Below are 26738 nucleotides of genomic sequence, written 5' to 3'. Positions count from 1 at the left end.
GGGATGGGATGGGATGGGATGGGATGGAATGACGAGAATATTACGATTGTATGTTTGTTGCACAGTCGAGAATATCGATTGAGAGTTCAACGGGTGTCTTGAATCTTCAATCTTGGGATATCTGTATGTCTTGGCTACGACGAAATTCCCCAATTCAATTGATTTTGATTTTGGGTCGGATGAAGAATCCGGTTTATTATCGTTGATAAACTGTACTGTAGCAGGTATCTCTTGCTACGAGTACTGCCGATACAAGTGAGGAGGATATCGATGATAATGATTCCTATGCCTATAAATGATGGATGATATCAAGCGGTGATAACCAAAGGAAGGGAAAATGATCGTGATGGGTGATGGGGTGAGTGATGTTTCGGACTTGGAACTGGAACCAAGTCGTATCGATTGATTGCTATCACTTTCTGGTCCTTTGAAAGATATTGGTCGATTCGTTTCAACTCCTTACAAGTCTAGATCACAGTTCACAGTTCACAACGATTGATTGATCGATTGATCATGCATGGATAGTAGTACAACGATCTTCGATGACTAGAAGGCAAGGGGGAAGGCTAAGCCCCTTTTTTCCACACCCACCCAAGATTTCGGATCATAACCGCCGACGGATTATGGATTCGCACCTGACCTGACTAATCTTTTCTCTACTTTATACAACTGCAGGTGTACGCCTCCTCTCGTGGTTAAAAAGAAAGAAGATACGTAAGTAAGCCCGAGACAAAGACAGAGAAGCAGAGTGCATGTCCTGGTCGTACCCTGAATATGGAATGTGAACTTTGGTTTTACCGTACCGCCGAATAAGCGGATTGGGTAATTTACAACGGGTAGTGGCGGTGCCTCTTCATGGTTGGACCAGTACCAGAGATACAGCTCGACTAGACGAGTGCGATAGGAGGATTTATTCGTTGAGAGCATGATAGTCAAGTGTATGTATGACTCTGTGGTCATGCTGACCCAGCTTCTTTAACATGTAAGCTCGAGGGTGCATGGGACCGGATTGGTCAAGATATAGCGCTGTAGGTAATGGTGGGTATAGATCGGATCGATTGATTTTGACGAAATTCATTTACTCCGATCGGGGTGATGTAAGACATATTTGTACAAACCATGATTCTGTGGTCCATCATCCCAACCACCTCGTCATCACCGATACCATCCTCTCATACCCCAAGTCATATTCCCAGATGTAGTGGCTACATCATGGATAACATCCGTCGTGCACGCTGTCGCTGAGCAACATCCTATTGCAAGACCCGAAATACATTTCCGGGCGGAGCTGGACAAAGAATCCCCTCACTTGACTGTTTCAGGTTCATGGCTTTACGTAAATCTCCCATCAAAACCGAGCAAATCCGTGTGGAGGTGTATCAGGATAGGTTAGTAATCCGACAGATAGCACGGCCGTCTAATTCCCCAAAGGGCGTATTAGAAAAAATATTGTAATGTTACTTGTAATGAAGACGCGTTAAGGGTCAGGTCGTTTTTATTTTATTTTTTTCGTTTTTTAGGGTTAGCGTGGTTATGTCGGATCCTTTTACCGATACTCACCAACCACCACCAGTCAATATGCGGTCAATACTGGTCATGCAAATCTTCTCTGTCTTGACATCTCACATCCTGATCATTCACCACACCATTCATTCAACTAGAACCAAATTGACCGCCTAAGCTCTATTGTTCTTGTCGTATTCATCGCTGCCCACAAGAGAAACAACAGCGATCATAAACACCTTTAAACCGCTATTGTATTTGTTATTGTGAAACAACCCCATTACACCACCCTTCATAGACCTTTACCGATAAACATCCTTTCACGGGGTTAAAGGTTATCCCAGCTAGCATCACTTTGGAAAGTATATCGAAGAGAGGTATAAGAGGTTATCATCACTGTTGGTAGTCTCTCTACATGTCATACATCGATGTCAGCGATAGACCTAACTGATATAAATTCTCATCGTGATCTGTCAGATTAGCACACCATGTCACAACCAATCGCCATCACCTTCCATTTCCCTCCGTCCAACAAACCTTCCTCTCGTACTCTATCCAAGAGGAAAGTCGCAACCAACAACCGTATCCTCTCTTCTCCATATATCACCATTGACAAATCGTCCACTACATCCAAACCTAAACCTACTCCACAGCCCATCATCACTGCTGAATCTACTACCTCCGCATCCACTTCGTCATCTTCCACAGCCATACCAACCTCTACCGGATCGAAGAGACGTAAAGGTCCAGTATTCGTCGTTCCCTCTTCCGACAAATTAGCATCCCTTACTCCCTTACTCCGACCCATCGTCGATAGGTGCTCCACGACCGCTATACCCTCTTCTACCGAGGAAACCTCCCTATCGCATCATTCGCCATCCCGTAAACGATCTAAGAAATCTACACCTGTACCTACGATCTTACCACTAAGTCATCATCCGTACTCACGATTGAGCGATTTATCTAATACCCGATCGAACGTCCCATCCCCCAAGGAGGTAAAGAGGAACAGGAGATTGGAAGAGGAGAAGGTGCAGATGAAAAAGGAGAATGCGGCCATAGCCAGAGCCAACGCAATTGCTAAAAAGAAATCAAATAGGAAGACAGTCAGTGGAGGAGGTAGAAAAGGAACTACATCTAGGAGATCATCTTTCGAACAATCCAAACCTCCCAGTCCGGAGGAGAAGACCGTTCCGGCCATAACTACTCAGGCGGCATCTGAAGATGGCTCCTCACCTGTCTTAGGGGGGAGGTCGAACGGATTGAAAAGAACAAGGAGTCAAGGTGTCATACCCATCTTGACTAGCGGGTTGAACAGTGTAGTGGGCTCACCTGTGATTGGAAGTCCACTGAAAGAAGTGATGAGTAGAGAACAAGAGGATGAAACGGGACCTAGGAAGAAATCAAAGTTATCGACCGATGTTACAGAAAGGAGTAATGCTAGAAGAGCCAATACTCATTCTCCGGTTGGAACTCCCTCGACTTTACCTGAAGGTCTAGATGCAGATCTGCAAGAGAGGTTGACCAAGACTGTCCCGCTCTCTCATGGCCAGGTTTTACCCAAATCAGTGACTGGTGGAATCGGCTTACGAAGGTCAGTATCGAATTCGACGCCTCCGACCACGTTTCATAGAGCTGGAAGTGTAGCTAGTGTCGGATCAAGTGATAATGGGAGGATCAGAAGGGAGACACAGTTACCCGAGAGATTAAGGGATTACGAGATGAAGGCTGTTATATAGTCGTGAGTTGAATCTCACCAGTCGATGCGTTAAACCATATCGGTACGATGCTGATACCGCTCAGATATTCTCCATAGATCGTTTCACGTCCAATGATATCATAGAAGTCAAGCATTCCATCAATCGTCAGTCCATCCACACCTTAATCAGTGTACACCCTCAACCCATCGTGTCATATCTACTGTGTCGTTTTGTATCTTTTCGTATTTCTTATAGCTCATTGATCGTTCGCTTCCCCATCCTCTCTGTCCCTTGTTGAGACCTGCTTGATGTCATTTTATATCTCATAACTGTGTTTCCTGTGTCAGATGTATCTTCTAGCTTATCTCTGTGCTCATGTCTTTCAACATGAGGTTCAACCGACATTCAAGATGCTATGACGTAGGTGATTGATCCTCTGGTGCTTTGATTGCCGAGTTATCGGGGACTTGAAGCGGACATCGATGCTACTCCGAGCGATCATTATGTGGCACACCCTCTCCAGTCTTGGTCGTTCCCTACGACCTGTCTCCGCCATCTCCTGCATGCATCACTTGATCCCCTCTTCCTAGCTTTCTGAGCCCCTTGACCCCCAAGAGCGTATGGGTGGACGGATGTGGAGTGCTTGTTCCGATGACTATTTTCTGAGCATACGTTGAGCGTATAGATGTTTATGCCACTCTTGCAGCTTCTTCTGATAACTCCGACGACGCGTATTCCCTTTTTGTTCTTGTGAATGTGGCGGCACGTGAGAAGACAAACAACAGGTAATAAGGGTAACGCGGTGCCCTGTGCGTCCTGAGCTACGGTACAACCCACCCTCACCCCTGGCGTTGTATGTGACTGTTTTTACTTTCCATATCCCCCCATCACTCAACCCTTAACACAACATCCCATCACATATTCAATTCAAACATTACTTTTTGTACAATTCGATTCGATTCAATTCATTCCATCTCAACCCATCTTCATCGTCGACATCTGAGGTAGAAGCAAGAGGAGTACGAATGACCGGGTGAATCAAGCTTCAGAGTGAAAAGGTTATTTTACTTTAACCTGCTATCACCTGGTTAAAGCAAGGAAGGTGGGGAGACGCGTTCCTCATTGTCGTTTCAACACCAACATAGAACATATCAACCAACTTCCACCTCGCTCATCCATCTGGACAGTGTCATTCGTCATCATCCAACACCCATTTACGGTCAACGACGACTTTTGATATTCCCACCAGCCAATTCTCACTATCACTTTTCACTTGATCACGTTTTGACCTTTTTCACTTTTCGACAAGCCTCATCTCAACTTCACACAAACAACAACGACAAATTTGACATTCGTCATCCTCAATAATAAACATCCACATTTCAATCTCGACCTCTGACTGATATCGACAATCCCCTTTTCACCCTTCTCGTTATAATCGATAAACAATTGTTACTTGGCTAATCATCACCACCATGACCGCACGTACATCAAACAACGGTGGGCCCGTGCTTCAACATCACCAGTCTTCATCATCAAACCCGACCTCGTCTACCACGACCAATTTCAGAGTACCTAGAGCAAAAGGATTGAATAGACCTACCACCTGGTTTACCAGTTCTTCGTTCGGTAAATCATCCACCTCGTCTTCTTCCTCCTCATCTTCCTCCGCTGGCGGGGGTGGTTCTTCCTCTTCGACATCTTCCAGCGCAACTGCTACTGCCGCCGCAACCGCTGCAAGTCCCATGGCAAATCCCTTCGCAGTCCCTTCCTCATCATCGTTCAAATCCCCTTTCCCGTCCTCCAAAGGCAAACACAAACTTTCACCTTCCCCATCACCATCAAACAGACAACAGGACGACGACTTTGTCATGATCTCGCCTGTTAGAACGACATATGGCTTAGGAGTGAATCTGCATCCTCACTCTGTTCATAATGGATATTCACCCTCAGCATCGCCTTCTCGATTAGCATATCTGCAAAAGAGCAATTCTATGATGAGAGAAGATTCAGCTGCCTCATCGTCGTCGCCGCTCGAGGAAAGTCCTACACCAGCTTGTGGAATGGCAAGTGCAACGGCGAGGTTGAAACTGGTAGATGATGAATCGCCTATCCGAAGGGTTCCAGGACAGAGTAGAAGTTTGGCTAGAGCTGGAAAGACGAAAGAAGATCCTAGAAGCGTATTCTTATCCGCCGAGAAGGAAAGGTTAACCTTGGGTGATCAATCAAGTCCACTCAAATTTGCCACCAGCCATTTCATGAATACGGGAGATAATGATGAAGAAGACGAATCACCTTTCTCACCACCTACACCTATAATGGGTAATGGATTACCTGTACCACCCCCTCAACCACTTTTCCCACCTATGCGCACATCACAATCACAAGATGGTACTTCCTCCAACTCGCTCTTCTCCCACAAAGCCGATTCGTCGCGGATACCCAGGTTATCCACCTCGCATCCACTTAGAGCCAGGGCAGGTACGGATGCTGAAAGACCAACACTAGGATCGATAACGAAGAAGGCCATCTCACTCGATCAGATACCTACCTCAAGTGAAAGTGATAAAGATGAGTTGTTTGGTAGTACCTCGCATATCCAAGTGAAGAAGACCCGACCAGCATCAACTTTTGGCTCATCAGGTTTATCAGGATTACCATCTTCTTCATCTAGCGGCAGAGCTCACAAAAGAATCAATTCTGGTGAAGGTTTACCTCATGCTGCGAATACTGCTTCTTTATCTAGATCATTCGGTGCGAAATCTTTAGCTTTATCACTTACACCTAATCTTGGTCCACTGCCCGATTTCAGCTACTCCAATTCATCCTTGTCTTCTCTCTCCACTGCAAATCTTACGCCACCTGCATCTGCCTTCTCGCCTGCCGAACCACCTATATTCGAAGATGTCAAGCCACTTCAAGAAGCTTTTGAACAACCGCATAACACCGTCAGTAGGAAGTTCAAACCGAGAGATAGTGGAGTATCGATGGGAGATGAAGATGATCGACCGAAACCAAAACTTTTGATACCTCCCCCCTCCGTGATGAGACCTACTGCATCGGTTCGACCACGTCGTCCTGCGATGCTCAAGAGGACCTCGTCGATGGGAGATGAGCGATCATCATCATCATCAGGTATGGACGTTGAGACCCCAGGTATCACGCCGATGATGGCTAGTGGATGGCCGGCCAACCAAAACGCTTTTGATTTCTTGGGTGAGACTGGTGTAGGATTAGGATTGAAACATGGTGGAAACGAAGCTAAACCGTCTATGCCTGATACACCCGTCAAGAAGAATGCCTTCACCCATTCATCGACTGTACCAAGAGGGATCGGACATTCTTCCTCTCAACCTACTCTCGGCTCAACGCCTTTCGAATCGGACGATACGAATGGTGCTCCATTGGAAGAGTCGACCAAACCTAACATACCCTCTACCTCAAGATCGAGCTTCATACCGCCCCCCTCGACGAAGAAGTTGCCTCCGCCATCGACGATGAAGAAACGACCTGGATCCGGTGTACCTCAGCTCACGCTGACTACGTCGTCTTCACCTGACTGGGGAGGTTCACCGATGGATACTGACGACGCTGCGTCGAGTCCGACGGTTGGGATGGGCAGTAAAGCCGCGCAGTCCCAGGGCCTGAAACCTTTAACACTTGGTGCCGGGACTGGCAAGATGAATAGAGTGGGTCTGCTGAGGAGGTTGAGTAATGGTGTGGCGTCTGAGAGTGAGGATGAAGGTACACCGACGAAAGGTGGCGGGGAGAAAGCTACGCTGGCCGGTGAGTAAATTCGATTGTGTGTCAAGGACTCGACTGATTTATGTGGTATAATAGCAGCTCGATCGAATGTGATCACTCCCACGCCCAGTCCGAAGTTATCTTCCACAGCAACTCTGCACCACATCTCCCATGCCAAATCACCACCTTCATCAATGAAGAATATCTCTTCCACCGGATCAGGAATAATGCCTCGACTTTCTTTACCTGCTTTACCACCGTCCAGCAAACATCAACATCATCAACGTACACTACACCACCGACAATCACACCCTGCCACTTCCACTATACAACCTGCAGAAGAAGATTTGTTCGAAAAGAAATTTATCACTTTGGAAGTTCTGGGTAAAGGTGCTTTCTCCACGGTGGTCAAAGTTCAAGATAGACATGGAGAGGGATTATGGGCGGTGAAGAAAGCTAGAGGGGTGTTTGATGGTATAAAAGACAGACTACGACACCTCGAAGAAGTTGATATCCTCCGACATCTATCGAAGAACCCTTGTCCCCACGTGATCAAATTTGAAGATGCATGGGAACAGAATCGACAGCTGTTCATTCAGACTGAATTGTGTCTAGGATCATTATCGTTCTTCTTGGAAGAGTACGGTAGAGTCGTAGAGCGATTGGATGAGGGGAGGGTATGGAAAATTGTCAGAGAGTTAAGTGATGTGAGTTTACGTCTTCCTCGCTCAAGATGTTATGTTGCTCAGAGCTGATATTTGTGATTCTAGGGAATCAACCATATCCACTCTAACGGCGTGATCCATTTCGATATCAAACCTGCCAACATCCTCATATCTTCTACAGGATCATTAAAAATTGGTGATTTCGGCTTGGCCACTCGATACCCTCGGATCGAACCTTCTGAAATCCTCAAAGGATCAGGATTAGGTGTTGGAAGTAATCAAAACTCGAGTATTGTTGCTTTCCCATCGAAAAGCGAGAAACTGGAAAGAGAAGGTGATAGAGTTTATATGCCTCCTGAGATGTTGAGAGGGGTGTTTGTCATGGCTGCGGATATTTTCTCGTAAGTGTATTAGTGGTCAAGTGGTCTAAATTGCTTATGTATTCGTACTGATATTGACTTCTGGGCAGTTTCGGTCTGGTCATTCTCGAAGTATCAACCAATATCTGTGTACCTGATGGTGGTTTACCGTGGCAAGCACTTCGATCGAATGATTTCTCTGTTGTCGACCTTTCGCCTCTTTCACCTGCGCTGTGCGATTTGATCACCCAATGTATGAACTCTGAACCTGAATGTAGACCTACCATTGGACATATCGTCCAGCATCCTGTGATTGTAAGGGCGAAGAGTAAAAGTGAGAAACCTGCTTTGGCACCTGAGGATAAAAATTGGTTAGTGGATGTTTTGGCTGGGGGGTTTGCGATCCCGTCTAGTACGATAAGTGAAGATGTGGAGATGATGGATGGCTAGATCAGATGGAATATTGTTGTATATATAGATTGAATTAGTCTACAGACCATACGGCTTAAGAAAGGATGTTGTAAATTAGTAATGTCAGAAGTAGTAGATCGTGAAGAAGGAATTTCTGTCCAGAGACAAGTTGGTTCCTTGCCTTGATATTGGGTAATTTAGTTTATATTTGTGAATATGCTTGAAGCAGTTTATAGTAGGTTAGATTGATTTGTTAGAAGTCATAGTAACGCATTGATGAAATGACAATAATGCATGAATGATATGATGTAGTCCTTTGACTGTGGATTCCATTGATTTCCGTCAATTTCGGTGCGAAGGAAAAGGGATTGCATCGAGTTGTTGATCAATGCATAATCTATAATCTATAATCTACAACCTATAATCTATGATCTAAAGTTTATAATCTACAAACCATATATCCTTATGTACAGTATAATCTATTTCGATTACTTGTTATTAGTCGAACTTGCCAAACCCACTCTGACACCATTCGAATAATCATAAACACTATACCAATTCTTCAAAAACGCATCACCCACAATAGCGAGATTGTCTGGGAATCCATCTGCAACAGCCAATACCGCCCCCACACAGAGGTTTGATCCTGACGAAGTTTTACCGAGATTGAAATCGACCGTGTTCATATTGAAGTTCTTGTTATTGAACCCTAACGAGATGGTGATAGATGCTTTACAGGGATATTGATAGAACCCTTCGCCATATTGGTCTGCTCTAGATGAGCCGGGAATCTGGGAATAGAAGGCATCGGCGATCGAGGTTGGAACGTAGATCAAGGTGGTACCAGTGTCAATTGCCTAGAAGATCATACAGAGTTAGCTAACGACACTTGACTACAGTGTGATAGTATTGAAAGCTTTGACTCACCCCGATAAGAGATTGCGATAAAGCATTAGATCTTCCTCCATTGGTACTGAATGAAGTCATCGACACTGACCAATAAGTCTGTGAAATAACGGGTATCCAACTGATCCCACCGGTAAATCTACTCGAATCATAACATCCGATACACAATTGACTACCCTGTGCTTGTCTTCTTGTCAGGTGGAAACCAAATAATGGTGAACTGACAGCTTTGTTATTGATTAGATTTTCAAAATATGTCGGTTTACCCGAAGATGATATCGAACTGAAAGCCATTCCCATTACACCTGAATTTGGATTACCTTGAAAATCGGATGATTCACTGTTCACCGCACCGAAATATTGTCCTTGAACCATCGTATTGGCCACCATGACGTTTTCCCTTGCCAATTGACCGGAAACGGATCCCGAACCGTATTGCACTCCGAATGACTGGGTGGTGGACTGGTAGGAGGATGAACGGGAGGAATCGAATTGTGCTGATTGACAATTTGAACATTTTACTGGGAACTGAACGTATGATATATACCAATGTCAGTTTGGTGTTTCCGTGTGTAAGAGGAGTAGGGTAAAATCTGACTTACCCATAAGTCCGCTGAACCAGTATCGAAATCTACACTTAATGTCTGCGAGGGCGTTCCAATATTGATATTTCCATAGTACAATACGTCCAACGAACCTTGAATATAATCTGTCAATGGAACAATAGGTGAACTCGATTTACCCCTGACATGTAAATCACCTAATCTGTGATCTAACGGTAAGTCCGCAGAGACCAAGCTGGTAGGCAAGCTAGGCAGGGTATTCTTCGTTGTTGAACTGACAACAATATTTGATGTCGTCGATGTTGACGTTTTCTGTCTGGGGAAGAATGTCGAAGTGGATACTGTATTGGTAGCTGATGCAGAAGGGTCAGATTTCGAAACTGCCGATCGAGTATGTGATCCGATGATTGGAGCCAACAGCGGAGCGTGATTACCCAGCATGTTGAACACACCATCGTTATCTATTGAGATGGATGCTAGAGGAGCGACGATACCTGTTCCACTAGGTGGAGGGACCTTTGTGGAAGTGATGACACTTGTAGAAACTGTGTTAGCCGCATTCACAGTGACACTCGTTGACCAGGTCTTAGCTGTCGATGTGACCGTTGTTGTGGGTGAGCTGATCGAAGGGATAGTCGACTGAATACTTGAGGTTGCTGTACTTGCCCGAGTGGTAGTGATGGATTTAGCAGATTGAGCAGCTTGGACAGGTAAGGCTGCGTTGGGTTGTTGGAACGAAACGTCCGCTTCTGCCACTTGGACACCGGATAGGTACTGTGCAGCTTTGGAATATTTGTTCTTGACTGCTTTGAGCTCTTTTTGAACTAGCTCAGCAGCCTGAGTGTCGAAAATCGGTATGTAGTCGTCTGTACGGGCTGATAAGATTGGATGGGAGAGTAAAGGAGATCGATGGGTGATAGGGATGATAGTACCTTTACTTGCTGGTGAATCGGTGTTGGTCGCTCGTAAAGGTGAGGCGAAGGCTGAGGGAAGTAAGGCGAGAGAGAGAAGGATTTGATAATATACTTGAGCGTGCATGGTGAATTGGTTAAGTTGACTTGATTATCGGTTAATTGAATCGGAGATGCTGTTGTATAAACCTTTGAGCAGATTTCTGTGTTGGTTGGATGTGTGGAGCTGTACGTATCTATATGATTGGTAAGATCAGATGAGTTGGAAAATAATTCGGAATATCCCTCTGAAGTTGAGCTTATATATCCTCTACATGCTTATCAACGGCGTATGCTCAACCAGCTTTGACACTTCAATGATCATACGATAGCTGCAAAAAGCAACATTAGCACCGTCGACAGGGCAGAATGTTAACTTGACTTCGGGTACGGAATCGTCGGTCGATCATCTGCTTTAGGAAACCCATCAAAGTTATCTTATCGATTTCGGTCGTTTTCCCTTTCCAGTTGGTCGAGATCAAAATTTCTATTTTCCTGATTTTCTAATCTCGGAGAAGGCGAAGCGCGGATGTGGTATCTTCGCATTACTTTCGGTATACATCTTATTTAAGCTGGTTGATATTGAAATTGACGGACCATATTGCGGAGGAGGCTAGTAATGTGCACTAACGTAAGTACGAAAGAGGCTGATAAGGTGAGTAGTCTGAATTAGTATTATGTTTCACATGTGAAACTTCGACTCATCAGCAATGATGGACAGGGGCGCAAGATCAAGTGGCACAAAGAGGTAAAAGATGGAATCACAATAGTACATAGAGATGATCATAATGGGTTAAGATGAACGTTAGTGGAAATCATAAAATGGGATACACGCAAGAGGTAATGTAAATGGAAAGATATGGCTGAGAGTATGTTATTGAGGGTCGAGCACCACCATGAAGATTCCACTTGACATTTAACGGTTGTTCTGGTTATTGAGCTGTTCAACTTGTCAGCAATGCACATTGTTACCCACGCGAAGCAGATAACTTACGATTCTCAAGATGCTCAAGAACAAGTTCAAGAAATCCAAGTACAAAGTCAAAGCACCCAAGATAGCTTCATCTACCGAAAGTCGCTTCATGATCTGTTGAGTATCGTACAAAACGAAGCCGGCAAATAAGAGGGTGGAAAAGCATGCGATGCCCAAATCGACATTTGCGTTGAATGGGAGGAAGATCTGGACGAGGGATGCGGTGATGAGTCCCCAGATACCTACGAAGAGGAATGGTGCGAGGGAGGAGAAGTCGAACTGAGACAAAGAGAAATTAGCAGACGGTTCCGGTGGAAATCACAGAGGTCAACCTCGTTTGCTCACTTTAGTTTGGAAGGTGAAAAGGGTCAGTCCGGCAAATACACCTAACGTGAGGAACAGAGCTTGAAGGACCTATGAACGGGGTTTTCAGCTGAGTATATCAATCAGACGAATGATAGCAGCGAGTGCACGACTCACAATTCTACCCTCTACCATACTAGTCACGAACCCAATTGACATCGCTTCGAAAAGCGTAAAAATACCAAGTAAGATCAAGTTCGCAGGGTGATGATGTCTTTTCCAATATACCATAAACAACGAAACCATACTTCCAATCAAGGGGATCCAGATAATCCAGCTGTTCTGTTTGGTAAACTCTGATACTTTGGGATAAGACATTCCCAAGGATACCACAGAGGTTAAGAGGAGTTGGAGGAATAAGATCGAATAGACTTTTCGGATGAAAGCTAATCTAATTTCGGTATCGCAGTCGATGACGTTCACACCGACTTTGAAATCGTCTGACGAACCTTCATCCATCCATGCGTTCCCGGTTCTTTGAGCAGATGTGGATGCTTGGGCAGTGGCCAGTAATGGTTCAGTAGCTTCGACATCGCCGTCGGTGGGGGCAGCGCCGTACGATTTCTTGGGTGGTAGGGGTCCTGCTTGAGGGTTGTCGGTGTATTGAGGTGGGGCTGACATGTCTGCTGAGTTGCTGCGTGAGTGGATGGGACAGACGTATGAAGCTATCAGTGTGATATAAGTGAGGAGAGGAAGGCTGTGTCTCCAGAGATAAGAGTCGAAGGAGAGAATGTGGATGTGGGAAATGAAACGTAGGCAGTGGCAAACGACGTCAAAGTAACAACTAGAATCAGCCGGAATGAGCGTCCAGCATATGAGTACATATACATAATCAAAATTCGAAATTGCAGCTCCAAAACACGTGGCTCGTCTCGTGTCGTTAGGAAAAGGCTGTCTCAGTCGTATAGGTGGTCAGTACGTTACATTGTGGTGCACACAATTCTGTGGAGACAGCTGTTCGAGTCAGCTCTGGGACAATTTTTTGCCATCCCTGCCGTCCTCAATGCATATGAGAAGCATGAGACGCTCGTTCTTGTCTACACCATATTTATGCATGATCTGAAGGTAGACGGATGTGTGCAGTCAAGTGTCGAAGAGGGAATCATTTGTCATTGCTCGTTGAATTATCTACTCCTCGAGATTGAATCTGATCACTGACATTAGTGTTGAATTGTATTCAACTTTTCGCATTTCCATCGACATCGTCCATCTATAAATCAGTAATTACTCAAAATAATACACTTCAGACGGATCATCCTCAGTCAAATACCATTGCACCGACAGACTGAAGGTCTCCATATACACGCACACTTTCGTTCAAAACACATGACGCATTCCGTCTTACCACCTTCACTCAAACGACCTCGCTCCACCTCACAGCCGCCTTCCCCTACTTCATCCTCTTCGCCCAAAAGAGCAGCTTCGGAAGATCCTTCGGACATATTCCCTTCACTCGGCGGGACAAACAGTATGGTCGGTACCAGCAGTCCCCTCAGAGTTGACAAGGATGGTGATGGTGATGCCGACGAGACGGGAAGTAAGAACTGGGTTGAGAGAACTGGCGAAGTGAAAATTGGTTCGTCAGATGATGGGAATGGGGAGGAAGAAGGGGATAAGACTATCACGCAAGATGGACCTCAGACTGGTAATGTGTGGAAGAAGAGATATGATGAGACTTTAGGTTTGTCGCTCGTTTACTTGACAAACAGTATTTTCGCTGATGTTATCCTGATGTTCGACAGACCAACTGAGCCCCCCTTTGGTCCCCTATGAAAGATACTACATCCTACCTAAGACCATTCTTACCAAACTCACCGAGCTGGCTTATGACGAAGATGTGTACCAGACTGACACTTCAACCCTACCCGAGGAATTGAAAGCTGCAATGACCAGATTGATTCCTGATCAATCAGACGAAACTTTCTGGGTCATTCAGTCAAAGGGCAGCCATACAGATGGTTATCAGTTAATTGGAGAAGCGAAGAAGGAACAGGTATGGGCTTTAGGGGATGCAGAGGAAAACAGGGATTTCGTTTTTATCCCTAGTGAAGGCTGGCAGAAGTTCATAGAATGGTAAGTCACCTTTTATTGTCAGCATGTCATTGTGTGTGTGCTCACTAGCTTAGATAGGTTCGGACCATATGAAGGACCCATTCTACCTCGATATTGCGTGCCACCCGAAAATATAGAAATTCAACCTGCTACCATCCGACTGTTTGTTGTTCTCGCTCCATCATCCACCTATACGAAACCGGAAAACGATGAATCTGCTCAAGTCGTACTCATGTGTCCAAGCACAGCTTCTATGCCAACATTCAAAGAATTCGTCAAATCCGTTGCAGCAGAAAAACTCGGCTCATCCGCTGTAGATACCACTACACCAATACGTCTATGGAAGATCGAGAAAACACCTTCAAACGACGAGAAACTGCTATCTTCGGGTCCATTGGTCATTTCACCCTCAGCTCTGATTGGAACTACCGGCAACTACCTTCCAGCCGAAGAAACAGCTCAAGATCTAGCCGAAGCTGTCTTGGGAAGCTCCAAGAATCAGATAGTAGCTATTGAAATTGGAAAAATAGAAGTTGGCAACACTGTTTGGAACGTTGATATCGATGGGGAGAACAAAGCGGTCGTAAAGAAGACGGCACCATTATTCTCAAAACCTGCCTTCTTTGGTGGATCCAGCAATGCTTTGACTGTACCGCAAGCGTCTACCTCCAGTAACGGGGCGGTTCAGACTAGAAGTCAATCGAAACAGGATAGAAAAGGAAAGGGATTAGTAGGATTGCAGAATCTAGGAAACACCTGTTTCATGAATAGTGCTGTGCAGTGTTTGAGTAATACCCAAGAACTTAACGAGTACTTCTTGTGTGAGTTTTGATATGTTCTCACACAGCGATAACTTTATAGCTGACAGAGGGCGCTTATGACAGCCGGCGTATATACCGAAGAGCTGAACCGTGACAACCCCCTCGGTATGCACGGTAAAATTGCAGAAGCTTTCGGTGAAGTGATTGAGAACCTCTGGAGTGTACCCTCATCATCATACCACTCATACTCCCCTCGTACCCTCAAATTCACCACTTCAAGATTCGCACCTCAGTTCGCAGGATACGGTCAACACGACACCCAAGAATTCATCGCTTTCTTACTTGACGGATTACACGAAGACTTAAATAGAATCATTAAGAAACCGTACATTGAGAAACCCGACTGGAAAGCCGGAGGCGGTGATAAAGACCTTGCTGAATTGGGTAAAGAGTGCTGGGATGGGTACAAGAAGAGAAACGATAGTGTTATCGTTGATCTTTTCCAGGGTCAATTGCAAAGTACCTTGGTCTGTCCAGAATGTCATAAAGTGAGTTATCTGTCTTCTGTTTCACAAGATCACTAGCTGATCGCAATTACTTTACAGGAATCGATCACGATGGATCCAGTATGTACAACCGACCTGCCAGTCCGTATTACCTAACTTACGAAATTATAGTTTATGTACCTAACCGTACCCCTTCCTATCGCTCAACATCGACATATGAAGATGATATTTGTCCCTCGGGATGTCGACAAGCCTCCAGTCTTGGTCAAACTCCTTATACCCCAAAACGCCTCCTTCGCTCAAGTCAAAGAGCGACTTGCTGCGTTGACAGGCAGTAAAGCCTCGCATGTGAGTCTAATTACAGGAACATCAGATTTATTCGCGTCACTGACCCCAATCCGCATAGCTCCTCGGATTCGATCTGTGGCATGGCCGGCCATACAATTTCTGGATCGACGCTGACCACAATGGTGAAGCCAAAGACCACGATGTCATAATCTTCTATGAGCTCGACGCACCTGTCTCCGCGACCCGAAGGTCAGTCGGCACTGTCCCAACTGACGAATCAGTGACAGTGCCGGTATATACATTCAAGAGCAACGAAAATCGATCTCGTTATGGTAACAATTACCCTTCTGACAATCACGCCAAACCATTCTTTATCACTCTCTCCAAATCCGATGCTTCCGATCCTGCCGCTGTCCGGGAGAAGATCATGCAAGGTTATACTCGATTTGTCAAGCCAGAGCTCAAAGACAAATTATACGTCCATGCCTCGAGCTCCAAGGCTGTCGTTGCCACTCCCAACACGCCGAAACAGGAGGAAGATACGTTACCAGTCACCGAAATCCACTTGAACGGTGATCAAACCACTGTCATCGAGGTCACTCCAAATGAAGAAGAAGCTACTATGGATGTTGACTTGCCAAATCCTTCATCCAATCCCTCTGGCCTTCATGCAAGCCCCTCTACGACCTCACTCGTCAGTCAAGGTTCAACCTCTGGAAGATCCCTTGCTGGCTCAGTTTCAGGCAAACTTGTACCCCGAGCGGATCTATTCAAGGTATATGTATCGGAACCTGCCAGTGAACCGATGTTCAATTCCTTCAAGACCAAGGAGAAGATCAATGTACATCGAATATATAGTAAAGATCCCAATGAAGCCTCTTCAAGCTGGTCGTTACTTGAGTCCCGGAGGAAACCCAAGAAAGCTTTGTTCAAGCGAATGACAGCTGGGATCAATTCCATCGTATCTCCCTCGTATACCTCTGAAGATGAAGGCAATCTCTCTGATTCTTCCACCCCACATTCACATTCTCATGCGCACAGTGGTCAACCTGTCGTCCGACCGGGCGAAGGCATTTTTTGTGAATGGTCTGCCGAGGCTTTCCATGATTGGCTCGACGAAGATATAATGGGTGATGAGATCGTCGATCCGGCTATAGAGAAGGAACTGGCGAAGAAGAAAGAGGGTAGGAAGATTACTATTGAAGATTGCTTAGATGAGTTTTCGAAAGAAGAGACGTTGGGTGAGGATGATCTATGGTATTGTCCAGTTGTAAGTGTACACTACAAATGCTAAGCTATAATCACAATTGGCTGATATTCTGGGATTTACTGCAGTGTAAGAAGCACCAAGCGGCTACTAAGAAGTTGGAGATTTACAAAGCACCTGATATCTTGGTTATCTGTATCAAACGATTTGGGTCTTCTCGAAGAATGGGAGATAAATTGGATAATATGGTGAATTTCCCTATTGACGGGTTAGATCTCGGTGAGAGGATTGGGGAGAGGAAGGTAGCTCAGAGCTTGAAAGTGAATGGAACGAATTTGGAGGAATTGGGAATAGAGGAACATGAAGATGAAGAGATGATATATGACCTATGTGAGTAAGATACAACACCTGTTGGTTGGGGTCAGTTGGCGATGCTGATGAGCGGTGTCTTCGTGTAGATGCCGTGGACAATCATTTTGGTGGTATGGGAGGTGGACACTATACTGCCTTCTGTAGGAATAAGGTGGATGGACAATGGTACAATTACGATGACTCGAGAGTATCAAAGGCGGATGTCGATGCTGTCCAGGTGAGTGATCTCCTCTTAACATTCACGAAGTACCGCGACTGACGGTAGCTACAGAGTCGAGCCGCGTACTTGCTGTTCTACCGTCGAAGAACCAAGAGACCTATCGGTGGCATATCAAGGATCAAAGCCGAGGTGAGTCATTTCCAGCAGCTGAATTCATGATGATGCCCGTGGTTTCCTGCAGAAAGGATAAGCTGAGACATGATTCTTTCAATGAGCAGGAAGCGTCTCGCGCAGCCACACCTTTTCAGCCCTCTTCACCCGTCATCCAACCTGCCCCTTCCAGCACATTACAAGGAGATGTCTCATCACCATCATCGTCAAAATCCGATGAATTGCCTGCATATTCAGACATAGACGATGACGACGGCAATATGCCATCTACACCTGTCGTGCCCTCTGCCCAAGTGAGCGACGATGAAGACATGACAGATTCGATTGACCCTTCGTTGAAAACGGGATTGGAGCAGGAAACAAACATAGACTTGGGTCAGGTAGGACAAAGTGTAGGTTATGGGAATAACGCTTGGGGTGTATCATCTGCAGAGCCAGGTATCAAACATACTTTTGGTCAGAACCTAGTCCCAAATACGTTCCCGTCGTCTCAATCTGAAACCGGCACCGGTACACCCACGTTGGACGGGGACAGCGATGTTGAGAAGGAAGGAGAATCTATCATGCCTGGTGGGAATGAGGTTATAGGTGGCAAGGACGAATAGAAATTGTATTGTCATTGGTAGAAAGAGAGAAAAAGCGCATGTGGCGTTGAAAGCGTTGTCGGATCTTGAGCGATTTGTTGTTGTAATGAAAGTGAGGTAGGCGGAGAAGACGGGGTTTCTTGAGATCAGTGCGATGGGTTTGAGGTATCATGTCGAAGTAGATATGTAGATTCATACAATATGTGAGATAGTTAGAATCGAATACATTCATGCATTTGGCATTTCCAACTGTCATGAGATGAGAGCGTACAATTGAACGATGATTCATTAAAACATATTTTTCTGTTAAATTACCTTGAATGACATCTAATTTACAACTTATCACGACGACTGGACTAGACTGGAGAAGAATCATATCATGTAAAGAGATAGAGAGAAAGAAATGCGAAAGAAACAATCCTAAGAACCAGGAAATGAGAAAAATAAAACCCGATAAGAGAAACTGAAGTGATCAAAGCGATCTTGAAAGGATAAAGCCCGTTGAGGACATGATTTGCGTATAGTATGTCGAACTACCAGAAAAAAAAGAATGTATGATTACAGTTCCATTCCCACTAGAACCCATTTTCTGATATCCCATTCCCATCCACCCAGAGTCTTCGAGGGCGATTTCAATACTTGGCCACCGACATACATTAAAGAATGTAATGTTTCAGCCAAAACATCTTGTTCGGCCTCTTGTCGACCTAACACTAAAACTAGGTTATTCGCTTCTAAGGCATCTGACGATAAATCCAATAAGGCAGTTAAAGATTCTCTGATATCCATACCATACATCCCTCCTCCAACTCCACCGGATAGTTTCGGGGGAGAGATGGATAATAATGGATCGTGAGGTCTGAGAACTTGAGAGAAGTTAGGTGATAATGTTTCTGGACGGAGAGCCCCTTCATTGGTGGAATTAGGTTCCATGTGTACGAAGACGGTCCTACCGTTTTTAGCTGTATCGACGATGAATCCCTTGAGAACATTGGATGGCGGAGTGACTATTTCTAATGTTATTGACAGGTTGGATATGGTTTGGAAATGGGTTGGAAAGATTGATGAGATCAAGGAGATGATTTGTCTCTCTCGCTTATCAGGGCGGGAAGTTCTAGTTTGAGTAGATGGTAGGTTGGATTTGAAAGGTTGAGGTGGAGAGGTGTTACTGTCACCGAGTGAAGAGGATGATACGGGTGTAAGGGGAAGGGAGGTCGATTGGATGTGACGAGGCGTTGTTGTTGATATGGGTATATCGACGGAGGGGGTGAATGATGAGGGAGGTGTAAGAGGGTCGACCTGGACAGATCGTCCAGGTTGTTGTGAGAGAGGGTCATGCAGGTAGGACGTCAAAGATTCTCTCATAGTCTCTGACGACTCGCTGGCTTCGGGGCCCTATAAATTAACGATTGTTCATCAGTCCTTATGCTCTACTCGGTGATGTATACAAATGACCCACAGCCAGTGTCCTCCTCCTGCCTTCTTCAAACCCACTGCCGGCCTCCGCCAGCGAAAGAAGCGTAGGAAGTCGAGGGGTTCTCCGGATCTTCGGCGTAAACGTAGATCTGTCCACCTTGTCCACCTGCCCTAGCTATGGCCAAAGGTGGGTTAGGGTTATGAGTTGCAGAGAAAAGTAAGGGAGAAGATATCGAACAAGCCCCTGCGCCAGCGTTTCCCAAAGCACCGCTAAAATTGGATCAAATCTTCCTAGATCAGCTTATGTGAAGGTTGGGGAGGAGAAGCAGGGAGAGGGGGACTCACGCGGGGCAAAGATTTCGATTGATATTGATACTCTTGGTTGAGTGACTCATGATAGGCTATATAATCTTTGATAGGTCGGGCGTCTTGCCAATTAGGGGGTTTTATCTTTCGATAAAGAAAGGTTAAATCAAATGAGCTGAAAGCAGAGAGCTGTTACTGATGGTGATGACGTTGATATGATTGATCTGATGGTGACCAGAAACAGAAGATTCAAGGAACACAGAAGAAGAAGAAGAAGAAGGATACACAGTGCCGAGACACTCACACTGGCTTTGCTAATCTCATCTCATCAGTGCTAAGGGTGGCGCAATCAGCGGTGGCAAAAAATCGCAAGGGAGAAAGGAGGGTGGGGAAAGGGAAGTTGTGTGGACTGAAGGGTTTGATCGGAGAAAAAAAAAAGATAGTGTCCCAGAGCTGACTCGAACAGCTGTCTCCACAGAATTGTAGCTTCACCACAATGTAACGTACTGACCACCTATACGACTGAGACCCTGTTTTAGGTACCATCAAATTCCGCTCCAACAAAAAGGTCACTGCCTCTGCCGTTCTCCTCGTCGAGCAGGAAGGTTTGTCTCTTGAATGGTCCGATCAGCATCACTGAAATCCAGGCTCTGAGGGATATTGGTTTAGACCGTTCACCTTGTCCGATAGCGACGGATGAACCTACCTTTTGGGGTGGTATAACATCGCTTGAGCCGGCCGAGGCAGTCCTCCTGTATGTCCATGCGAGGAGCAGTGATGTCCATATAGCGCAAGCAACTTGATCATAGAATGCCTATTTACAGGTAGATGCTGATGTGACATGGATGCCAAATCCTCAGCGAGTATGAGATTGACTGCAAATTAGGTAAGCTGGTTGCAAAGCAGCCTAATCTATGTAGAGGATATCCCCGGATCAGTATTCGAGATAATCTATGTCAAGTATATTTCAGATCAGGTATATCTACCTTCAATCTATAACCACCCTTCCTAAGTGTCATCTACCTGGAGATCGTTCGAAGCACCTCTGACAAATGACGATATATATATATATATATTTATATATATGTATATCCGGGAAAATCTATTCATGAAGCCATGCAAAATATGAAAAATGAACAATCTCTTACAAGCAAAAATAATACCCAAATATGTATGTGTGTGCAATCATCTCTATCTATTTGTTGTCGATGGACCAATCGTTGTTTGTAATTCGTCATTAAAGTTCAAACAATTTCACCTCTTTGCCATTCTGAGTTTCTATACCTTTTTTCCTATCTTCTAGAATCGCTTCTGCCTTTGACCTCCAATCGGTATGTAACCATTCGGAGATTTGTTTCTCGTGGTATTCTCTGGTCATTATCGGTAGGATGAATGGTTCGATGGGATGCAAAAGGGCTTGTCGAATGGCATCGACGAATTCAGTTTCGTTATTACGCAAGACATTATATATGTGTCTACAATCAAAATGAGGTATCAACTGATAGATCTGCGAATCGAAGTTCAGCAGAAAGGCGGAGCACTTACGGCGGAGGTAATACTTTCAAAGTGTGATGTTGACTTTGAGCCCATGATTCAGGATCGTCCTTTCTACTCCCGGGATTCATCGAGTACTACGATTGTACACAAAGATCAGCCTCATCCCATCGCATTGTGTTTTAACTCGAGTGACAAAGAACTCACAGGATTGATGAATGGTATGCCCTGGATATCCGAAAAAGTGTCAATCAGTGTGACCACTCGAAATGATGTTGTAAATTTCACTCACCAGACTCAAAGCGACATGAGGACTAGGCGAGATAGTAGGCCAACCGATACCCAACATAGCTCTTGAGTTTGCCAACTGTCTCTCAAATTCCAATCTATCCATCTGACCTAGATTCCTGACTCCTGCAGGTACCTCCATGGGAATCTCCTTCTGTTGAGCGGCATTTCGATCATCTTTACATCCGACGACGAATTCGAAACCTGGGAATTCTTTCTCCAAAATGTTCTTCGCTCTTAGGAAAATTCCCCGATCTTCCCATGCTGGTTGAGCACCCGGGTAAAAATACCTCACGTACTTGGCTAGGATGTATACTTGGTATGGACGTGTGATAGCTGGAGTGTATGGTGGCGTTGTAGCAGGCTCTACCACGTATGGAATAAATGTGAAATCTGATGAACAACGAATGATAATTAGTCCTCGTTGTTTTGACGATAGAGGAGCTGAGACAGTTGACTCACTTCGAGGTTTCTTCGAATAACCAAATTCCGAGTGCACGTTCCAGGCGTCACCTACGGTTGAAGTGTAGTGATCTGGGAAGTAGTTGTAGACAAAGAACTGTGTAATCAATTTGTCAGCATTCGTCATATTGGGGCAATGACATTTTCCTTGCTCTCCTTTATCAAAAGGCTGTGTCTCGTGAATGAATGGATAACTCACCTTCCAAGCGGGTATACCATTCCCTCGTCCATGGGTTTTCACCTGATCGTCGAAAGTCCCGTACTGACCAGTCCTCCAAGCGATAATAGCCTGATGTCAAGTGACATGTCAGTCACAAAAATAAACACATCTCTCGCTGTCATATCCGATACATATGACCCCATATGACCCACCTTGACCATGTCAGGTATCTGATTGTGGAGATAGTGCATGTAGGCTATCGATTTACCATCAGTCAGCGAGTTGTTGTCGGTATTTGGGATATGTGACATTGCTTTACTCACGCCAATCATCTCTAGCATGTAGTATCGTGTACCCCCACTTTTCGAGAGTGTCGACCTAGTCCGATCATCAGCATGTTGGGCTCTCTTCATAACAATCGGAAAACTTACCAATGAACGTGTCCATATACCTTCACCTCCCATGTATCCTTCATATATATGGAAATGTGCGTGTATGTATCCCAAAATGATCACCTAGATTGGATTGGATGAGATGCCATAATCAGCTTCAACTGCAAGCTCATGAGCAAGAAAAGGTAGACAGACAATACTCACGTTCGTCTGATTTTCCCTGCAGGTGTTGGTAGCAGTACAAACAGCCAATTTCCTCAATTCCACATCCGAGTGAAATTTATAATCCTCCCTACCTCCTCCCCAATGAGGATTTGGAGGGAAATACGGCTGCATATTATTGGCATATTCATGCTGTTTCAATGCCAGCTCCCTCTCGGCAGGTATCAAATTCGCTATCTCTTCTGGTATGTCCCCTCCGGATGATGATGATGGATTCTGCCATGAGGAAGGTAGAAGATACGATGTTGACAGTGAACCAGAGGTGGATGTTGCTGATCGATAGAATGTTATAAGGAGGACAGTCGCGAATATCAGAAGAAAGAGGTTCCGAATCGACCGGGATATCGTTATGGTTATCGTCCCTGCCATTTTGATCTGGGCCACTTGACTGAGAAGATCTAAATCTATATTTTCTATGTTTTATATCCTTTGATGAACAGGAAGGAATGGAGAGAGAGGAGCCGGGATGAATGGGAATTGTGGGGTCGCGTTGATCTCTCTGTCCAACTATCAATTATACATGTTTACGAGAGTTGACGAGACACGTTGGAACCAAGTACGGTAAGGCGTGCTGCTGATCTATGTATGTACAAGGTAAAGCAGATTTCCTATTGGATTTTGACCAATTGTCTAATTTAACTCTATATGGACCGGACGCGAACAACCAACCTTCGAACCACTACGAGTATTCTTAGTCCAGGTTCAAGTGTTCAGTGTTCGATTGTACAAGTCACTCACGCCCACGAAATTGTGGTAAAGTATCCAGGTCCCGCAAATGGTAAGTGTCAATTTTCCTACTCCCTTTCCTTGATGGATCATCAAAACAAGAAATTAGTACCGGTATCTATTCCTTTAGGGGCGTGCTCATGTTCCTGATCTGAGCAACAGAATTACCGAAAGAGGTGTTTCAAAGGGGGAAAACTGTACTCAACACATGGTCAACCTCTCTCACACAAGGCACAGGAAGGACTCCCTCGGCGACCATGTGAAAGGTTGCGGGAAGGTGAAGCTTTTTCACAGAGTTTTTGATCTTCAGACGACGTGAGGGAGAAGGCGTTGCGCTGAATACTGAAGAGTTCAGGTATATATTGTCTTCAGGTCGATAGCACTGTAGACAACCATCTGCAGTAACCTTTCATGCCCATTGGAGTAGTGAGATTGTTGACATGCCCTTTCACTGTGCACACATGTCTGGATTCATGCATTCCAGCGCTCACGTTCAGATTCACTCTCTGCGGCAGTATGCTTCAAAGAATTGAAAAAATAGACACAGCCAATCTTGGAGTAAGCTGGTTGAGTGAGATGCCACATTTACGGAATTACGAAAAGTCATCGGCAATTTAATCGAGATGGAGGTTGGAGGTTGGAGGTCTGGTGAAATGTTCAAAGTCAAAATGTTGCTGTCGTAAAGTTCTCAAGTGGTCTTTGAACACTTTCACCAACGTCACATCCACACGATCATGTCCACTAGACACGCAGCTACGCGCTTGCTAGCCCGAGCGGGAAGCTCACGGCAGACCCTCGCCCCCATCGCATCTCGAGCTGCATCTACATCCACATCGACCCCTACCGCCTCATCCTCTTCCTCATCTTCGTCATCTTGGCAACCAGCTCTTCCAGCTGGAACATCACCAGCATACGACGCAGCTTTATCTTACCTCTCTTATCATCAATCTACGACACTGTCCAAACTTGACAAACAACGTTCGAAATTAGATGCGAACAATCCCGACCCGGATTTGTTGCAGAGGATCGATCAATTGGAAGTAGAAGCTTACAGTAATGATCCGGCTATCCGAAGATCATTCAGAGAGACAGGCGGGAAAGGTCAGATGGGTCAGATGATCTTCAGGTGGTTGAGTGAAGAGAAGTGGAAGAAACAAGGTGGTTTGGATTTACTTATGCAGAGGTTATTGCAGATGAATGTCGTTCCCGATCTATTACCTACTTTACCGCCTACTTCGCCTCTTACTATTACTCTCAACCAAGTGATAGAACCTGGATCGATCCAACTTTCTTCTCTATTCTCCAATCCACCTATCATTCATTCCCAGCTATTCCATCATCCCTCTTTACCTACTACCACACAGCCGAATCCCGAGGCATTACATACGTTACTGGTGATTGATCCGGACTCTCCATCTCATGAGACTCACTCGTTCCAACAGCGAGTACATTTCCTCAAACGAGATATCCCCTTATCGGTTCTCTCCGGCGAGGTCAACCTGGCAGATACAGCTGTAGGGAAAGAGGTGTTGGGATGGGAATCACCAGCTCCGGAACAAGGTACACCAAATCATCGATATGTATTCTTACTATTCCGACAAACACAATCACAGTCATTCTCGTCTGTGAGCTCGAGAGAAAATGTCGATCTAAGAGAGTATCTGAGTGAGAATAACCTGGTGGTAGATGATTTAGTCGGAATCAATATGTTTAGAAGTAAATGGTCTCTCGAAGAGAACGAATTCATAAATAATGTGTATGTCAACCAAAGAGGCGTAGAAGGAGGAGCACCGGTATATGGTAAAGTACCTAAACAAGTCAGGTATGGATACCCGATGTCAGCCAAGAGACAACGTATAGAAGAGGCTAGAGAAGATGCGTGGAACCATGCGGTTGCGGAGCTGAAGGGGCTGGTACATGATGTAGAGGGATTAGCTGGGTCTACTGGAGAAGCGGAGAAGGTGAAAGTGTAGGTAGAGGTTATAAGTACATCATACGTAGCATCATGCATGTTGCATTGAGACTTCGTTTTATGAAAAGGTTTTGGGCTTGTTCTTACTATAATGGTGATATCTACGAAGCAGATCGCAACACGAGGCTTCACGATAGCTGCCCGCCTTGGCTGAAAGATCTAAAAAAATCTTACTCTATTTGTTCTTCAGCTTGGTGCGGATATGCGTTGTTGCCCAGGGGAGGAAAGCATCAATTATCATAGGCGGACGAGTACTCACTGCCTTATTTCGCGCACATATTACTAAATCGGAGTACATTGATTGCTCGATATTTGTAGCTGCTGGTGACGACTCACCTGAAGCTAACTCAACATATATATGACTTGCCTCGCCAGCGGATTGATAGATCAGCCAGGCGAGGTTGGAGGTTAAGAATGAGCGCCTTTCTACATTCAAGTGGCATCAATGGTAGTGGGACCTCTTTCAATACCCACTCGGATCAAAGTAATCCTCGTATGCGCAAATTGTTCCAGCCACTTTGTCCAAGATTTCAAAGTTTGTGGTAGATACTTTGAGCAAGTCAAGATTGAAAGGAGCCTGTCAAGGTCTGGTTCTATCAGTCTCGTGAGCTAAGCGGCTTTGACGTATTGGGACGGTCGGTTGACAGTATTGCTGCTCCACGAGGAGATTGGGTAAAACCCTCTCCAAATCTGTTCTTTAGTCCAAACCAAGCCCTCTGCTGTTCAATGCGCCGTTCCTATTCAAATTCATTGTAAATTGTTTGTTTTGCACAACTAAGATGGTCTGGGGTGCTGACTATGCGAGAGAAGGTTGCCTTGGCTGGGACACCCCGTTGCTATGACACTCGGGGGGACATGAGGCGTCATAGCCGTTGAAACACCTGTTTTGTCGGTTGTCTAGTCGTACCAATCTCGACGATATTGTCCCGACTGTATATCTGTCCTGGTCTCAATGAACCAGTAATTCAAACTCGCTCTCTGATGTGGCTTGGACGCTCCTCTTCATCCACTGGTCTTTTTTCACCGTGATCGTTTTCGTATGTCGACGAAGATAGAACACAG

The 26738-nt window shown here is 45.2% G+C and overlaps 8 protein-coding genes across 8 annotated transcripts; 4 read left to right on the top strand and 4 right to left on the bottom strand.

Moving 5' to 3' along the window:
• Positions 1–1991: 1991 nt before the first annotated feature.
• Positions 1992–3242, top strand: I203_103171 (uncharacterized protein; the record flags this gene model as incomplete). Its single annotated transcript, XM_019150700.1, has 1 exon — positions 1992–3242. The coding sequence occupies one exon, from the start codon at positions 1992–1994 to the stop codon at positions 3240–3242; it is 1251 nt and encodes a 416-aa protein (XP_018999927.1).
• Positions 3243–4678: 1436 nt separating this feature from the next.
• Positions 4679–8421, top strand: I203_103170 (uncharacterized protein; the record flags this gene model as incomplete). The annotated part of the gene is made up of 4 exons (XM_019150701.1): positions 4679–6989; positions 7044–7654; positions 7718–8013; positions 8082–8421. 4 exons carry the CDS (start codon positions 4679–4681, stop codon positions 8419–8421), a joined length of 3558 nt encoding a protein of 1185 aa, XP_018999928.1.
• A 449-nt stretch (positions 8422–8870) lies between these two features.
• On the bottom strand, positions 8871–10889 carry I203_103169 (uncharacterized protein; the record flags this gene model as incomplete). The annotated part of the gene is made up of 3 exons (XM_019150702.1): positions 8871–9239; positions 9310–9816; positions 9891–10889. The coding sequence occupies 3 exons, from the start codon at positions 10887–10889 to the stop codon at positions 8871–8873; spliced, it is 1875 nt and encodes a 624-aa protein (XP_018999929.1).
• An 828-nt stretch (positions 10890–11717) lies between these two features.
• Positions 11718–12758, bottom strand: I203_103168 (uncharacterized protein; the record flags this gene model as incomplete). Its single annotated transcript, XM_065517245.1, has 4 exons — positions 11718–11729; positions 11796–12053; positions 12120–12188; positions 12255–12758. 4 exons carry the CDS (start codon positions 12756–12758, stop codon positions 11718–11720), a joined length of 843 nt encoding a protein of 280 aa, XP_065374063.1.
• A 705-nt stretch (positions 12759–13463) lies between these two features.
• Positions 13464–18259, top strand: I203_103167 (uncharacterized protein; the record flags this gene model as incomplete). Its single annotated transcript, XM_019150704.1, has 11 exons — positions 13464–13818; positions 13880–14210; positions 14268–15010; positions 15074–15498; positions 15556–15576; positions 15628–15804; positions 15863–17014; positions 17080–17341; positions 17410–17540; positions 17595–17672; positions 17762–18259. 11 exons carry the CDS (start codon positions 13464–13466, stop codon positions 18257–18259), a joined length of 4173 nt encoding a protein of 1390 aa, XP_018999931.1.
• A 537-nt stretch (positions 18260–18796) lies between these two features.
• On the bottom strand, positions 18797–20049 carry I203_103166 (uncharacterized protein; the record flags this gene model as incomplete). The annotated part of the gene is made up of 3 exons (XM_019150705.1): positions 18797–19633; positions 19729–19924; positions 20000–20049. 3 exons carry the CDS (start codon positions 20047–20049, stop codon positions 18797–18799), a joined length of 1083 nt encoding a protein of 360 aa, XP_018999932.1.
• A 1148-nt stretch (positions 20050–21197) lies between these two features.
• On the bottom strand, positions 21198–23347 carry I203_103165 (uncharacterized protein; the record flags this gene model as incomplete). The annotated part of the gene is made up of 10 exons (XM_019150706.1): positions 21198–21435; positions 21506–21591; positions 21662–21682; positions 21747–22135; positions 22205–22301; positions 22404–22493; positions 22577–22620; positions 22688–22742; positions 22796–22879; positions 22961–23347. The coding sequence occupies 10 exons, from the start codon at positions 23345–23347 to the stop codon at positions 21198–21200; spliced, it is 1491 nt and encodes a 496-aa protein (XP_018999933.1).
• Positions 23348–24438: 1091 nt separating this feature from the next.
• I203_103164 (uncharacterized protein) lies at positions 24439–25677 on the top strand (the record flags this gene model as incomplete). The annotated part of the gene is made up of 1 exon (XM_019150707.1): positions 24439–25677. The coding sequence occupies one exon, from the start codon at positions 24439–24441 to the stop codon at positions 25675–25677; it is 1239 nt and encodes a 412-aa protein (XP_018999934.1).
• Positions 25678–26738: the final 1061 nt, after the last annotated feature.

Source organism: Kwoniella mangroviensis (genome assembly GCF_000507465.2).
Source record: "Kwoniella mangroviensis CBS 8507 chromosome 1 map unlocalized Ctg01, whole genome shotgun sequence".
NCBI lineage: Eukaryota > Fungi > Basidiomycota > Tremellomycetes > Tremellales > Cryptococcaceae > Kwoniella > Kwoniella mangrovensis.
The sequence above is the reverse complement of the archived record's forward strand: the minus strand, read 5'-3'. Positions and strand labels throughout refer to the sequence as shown.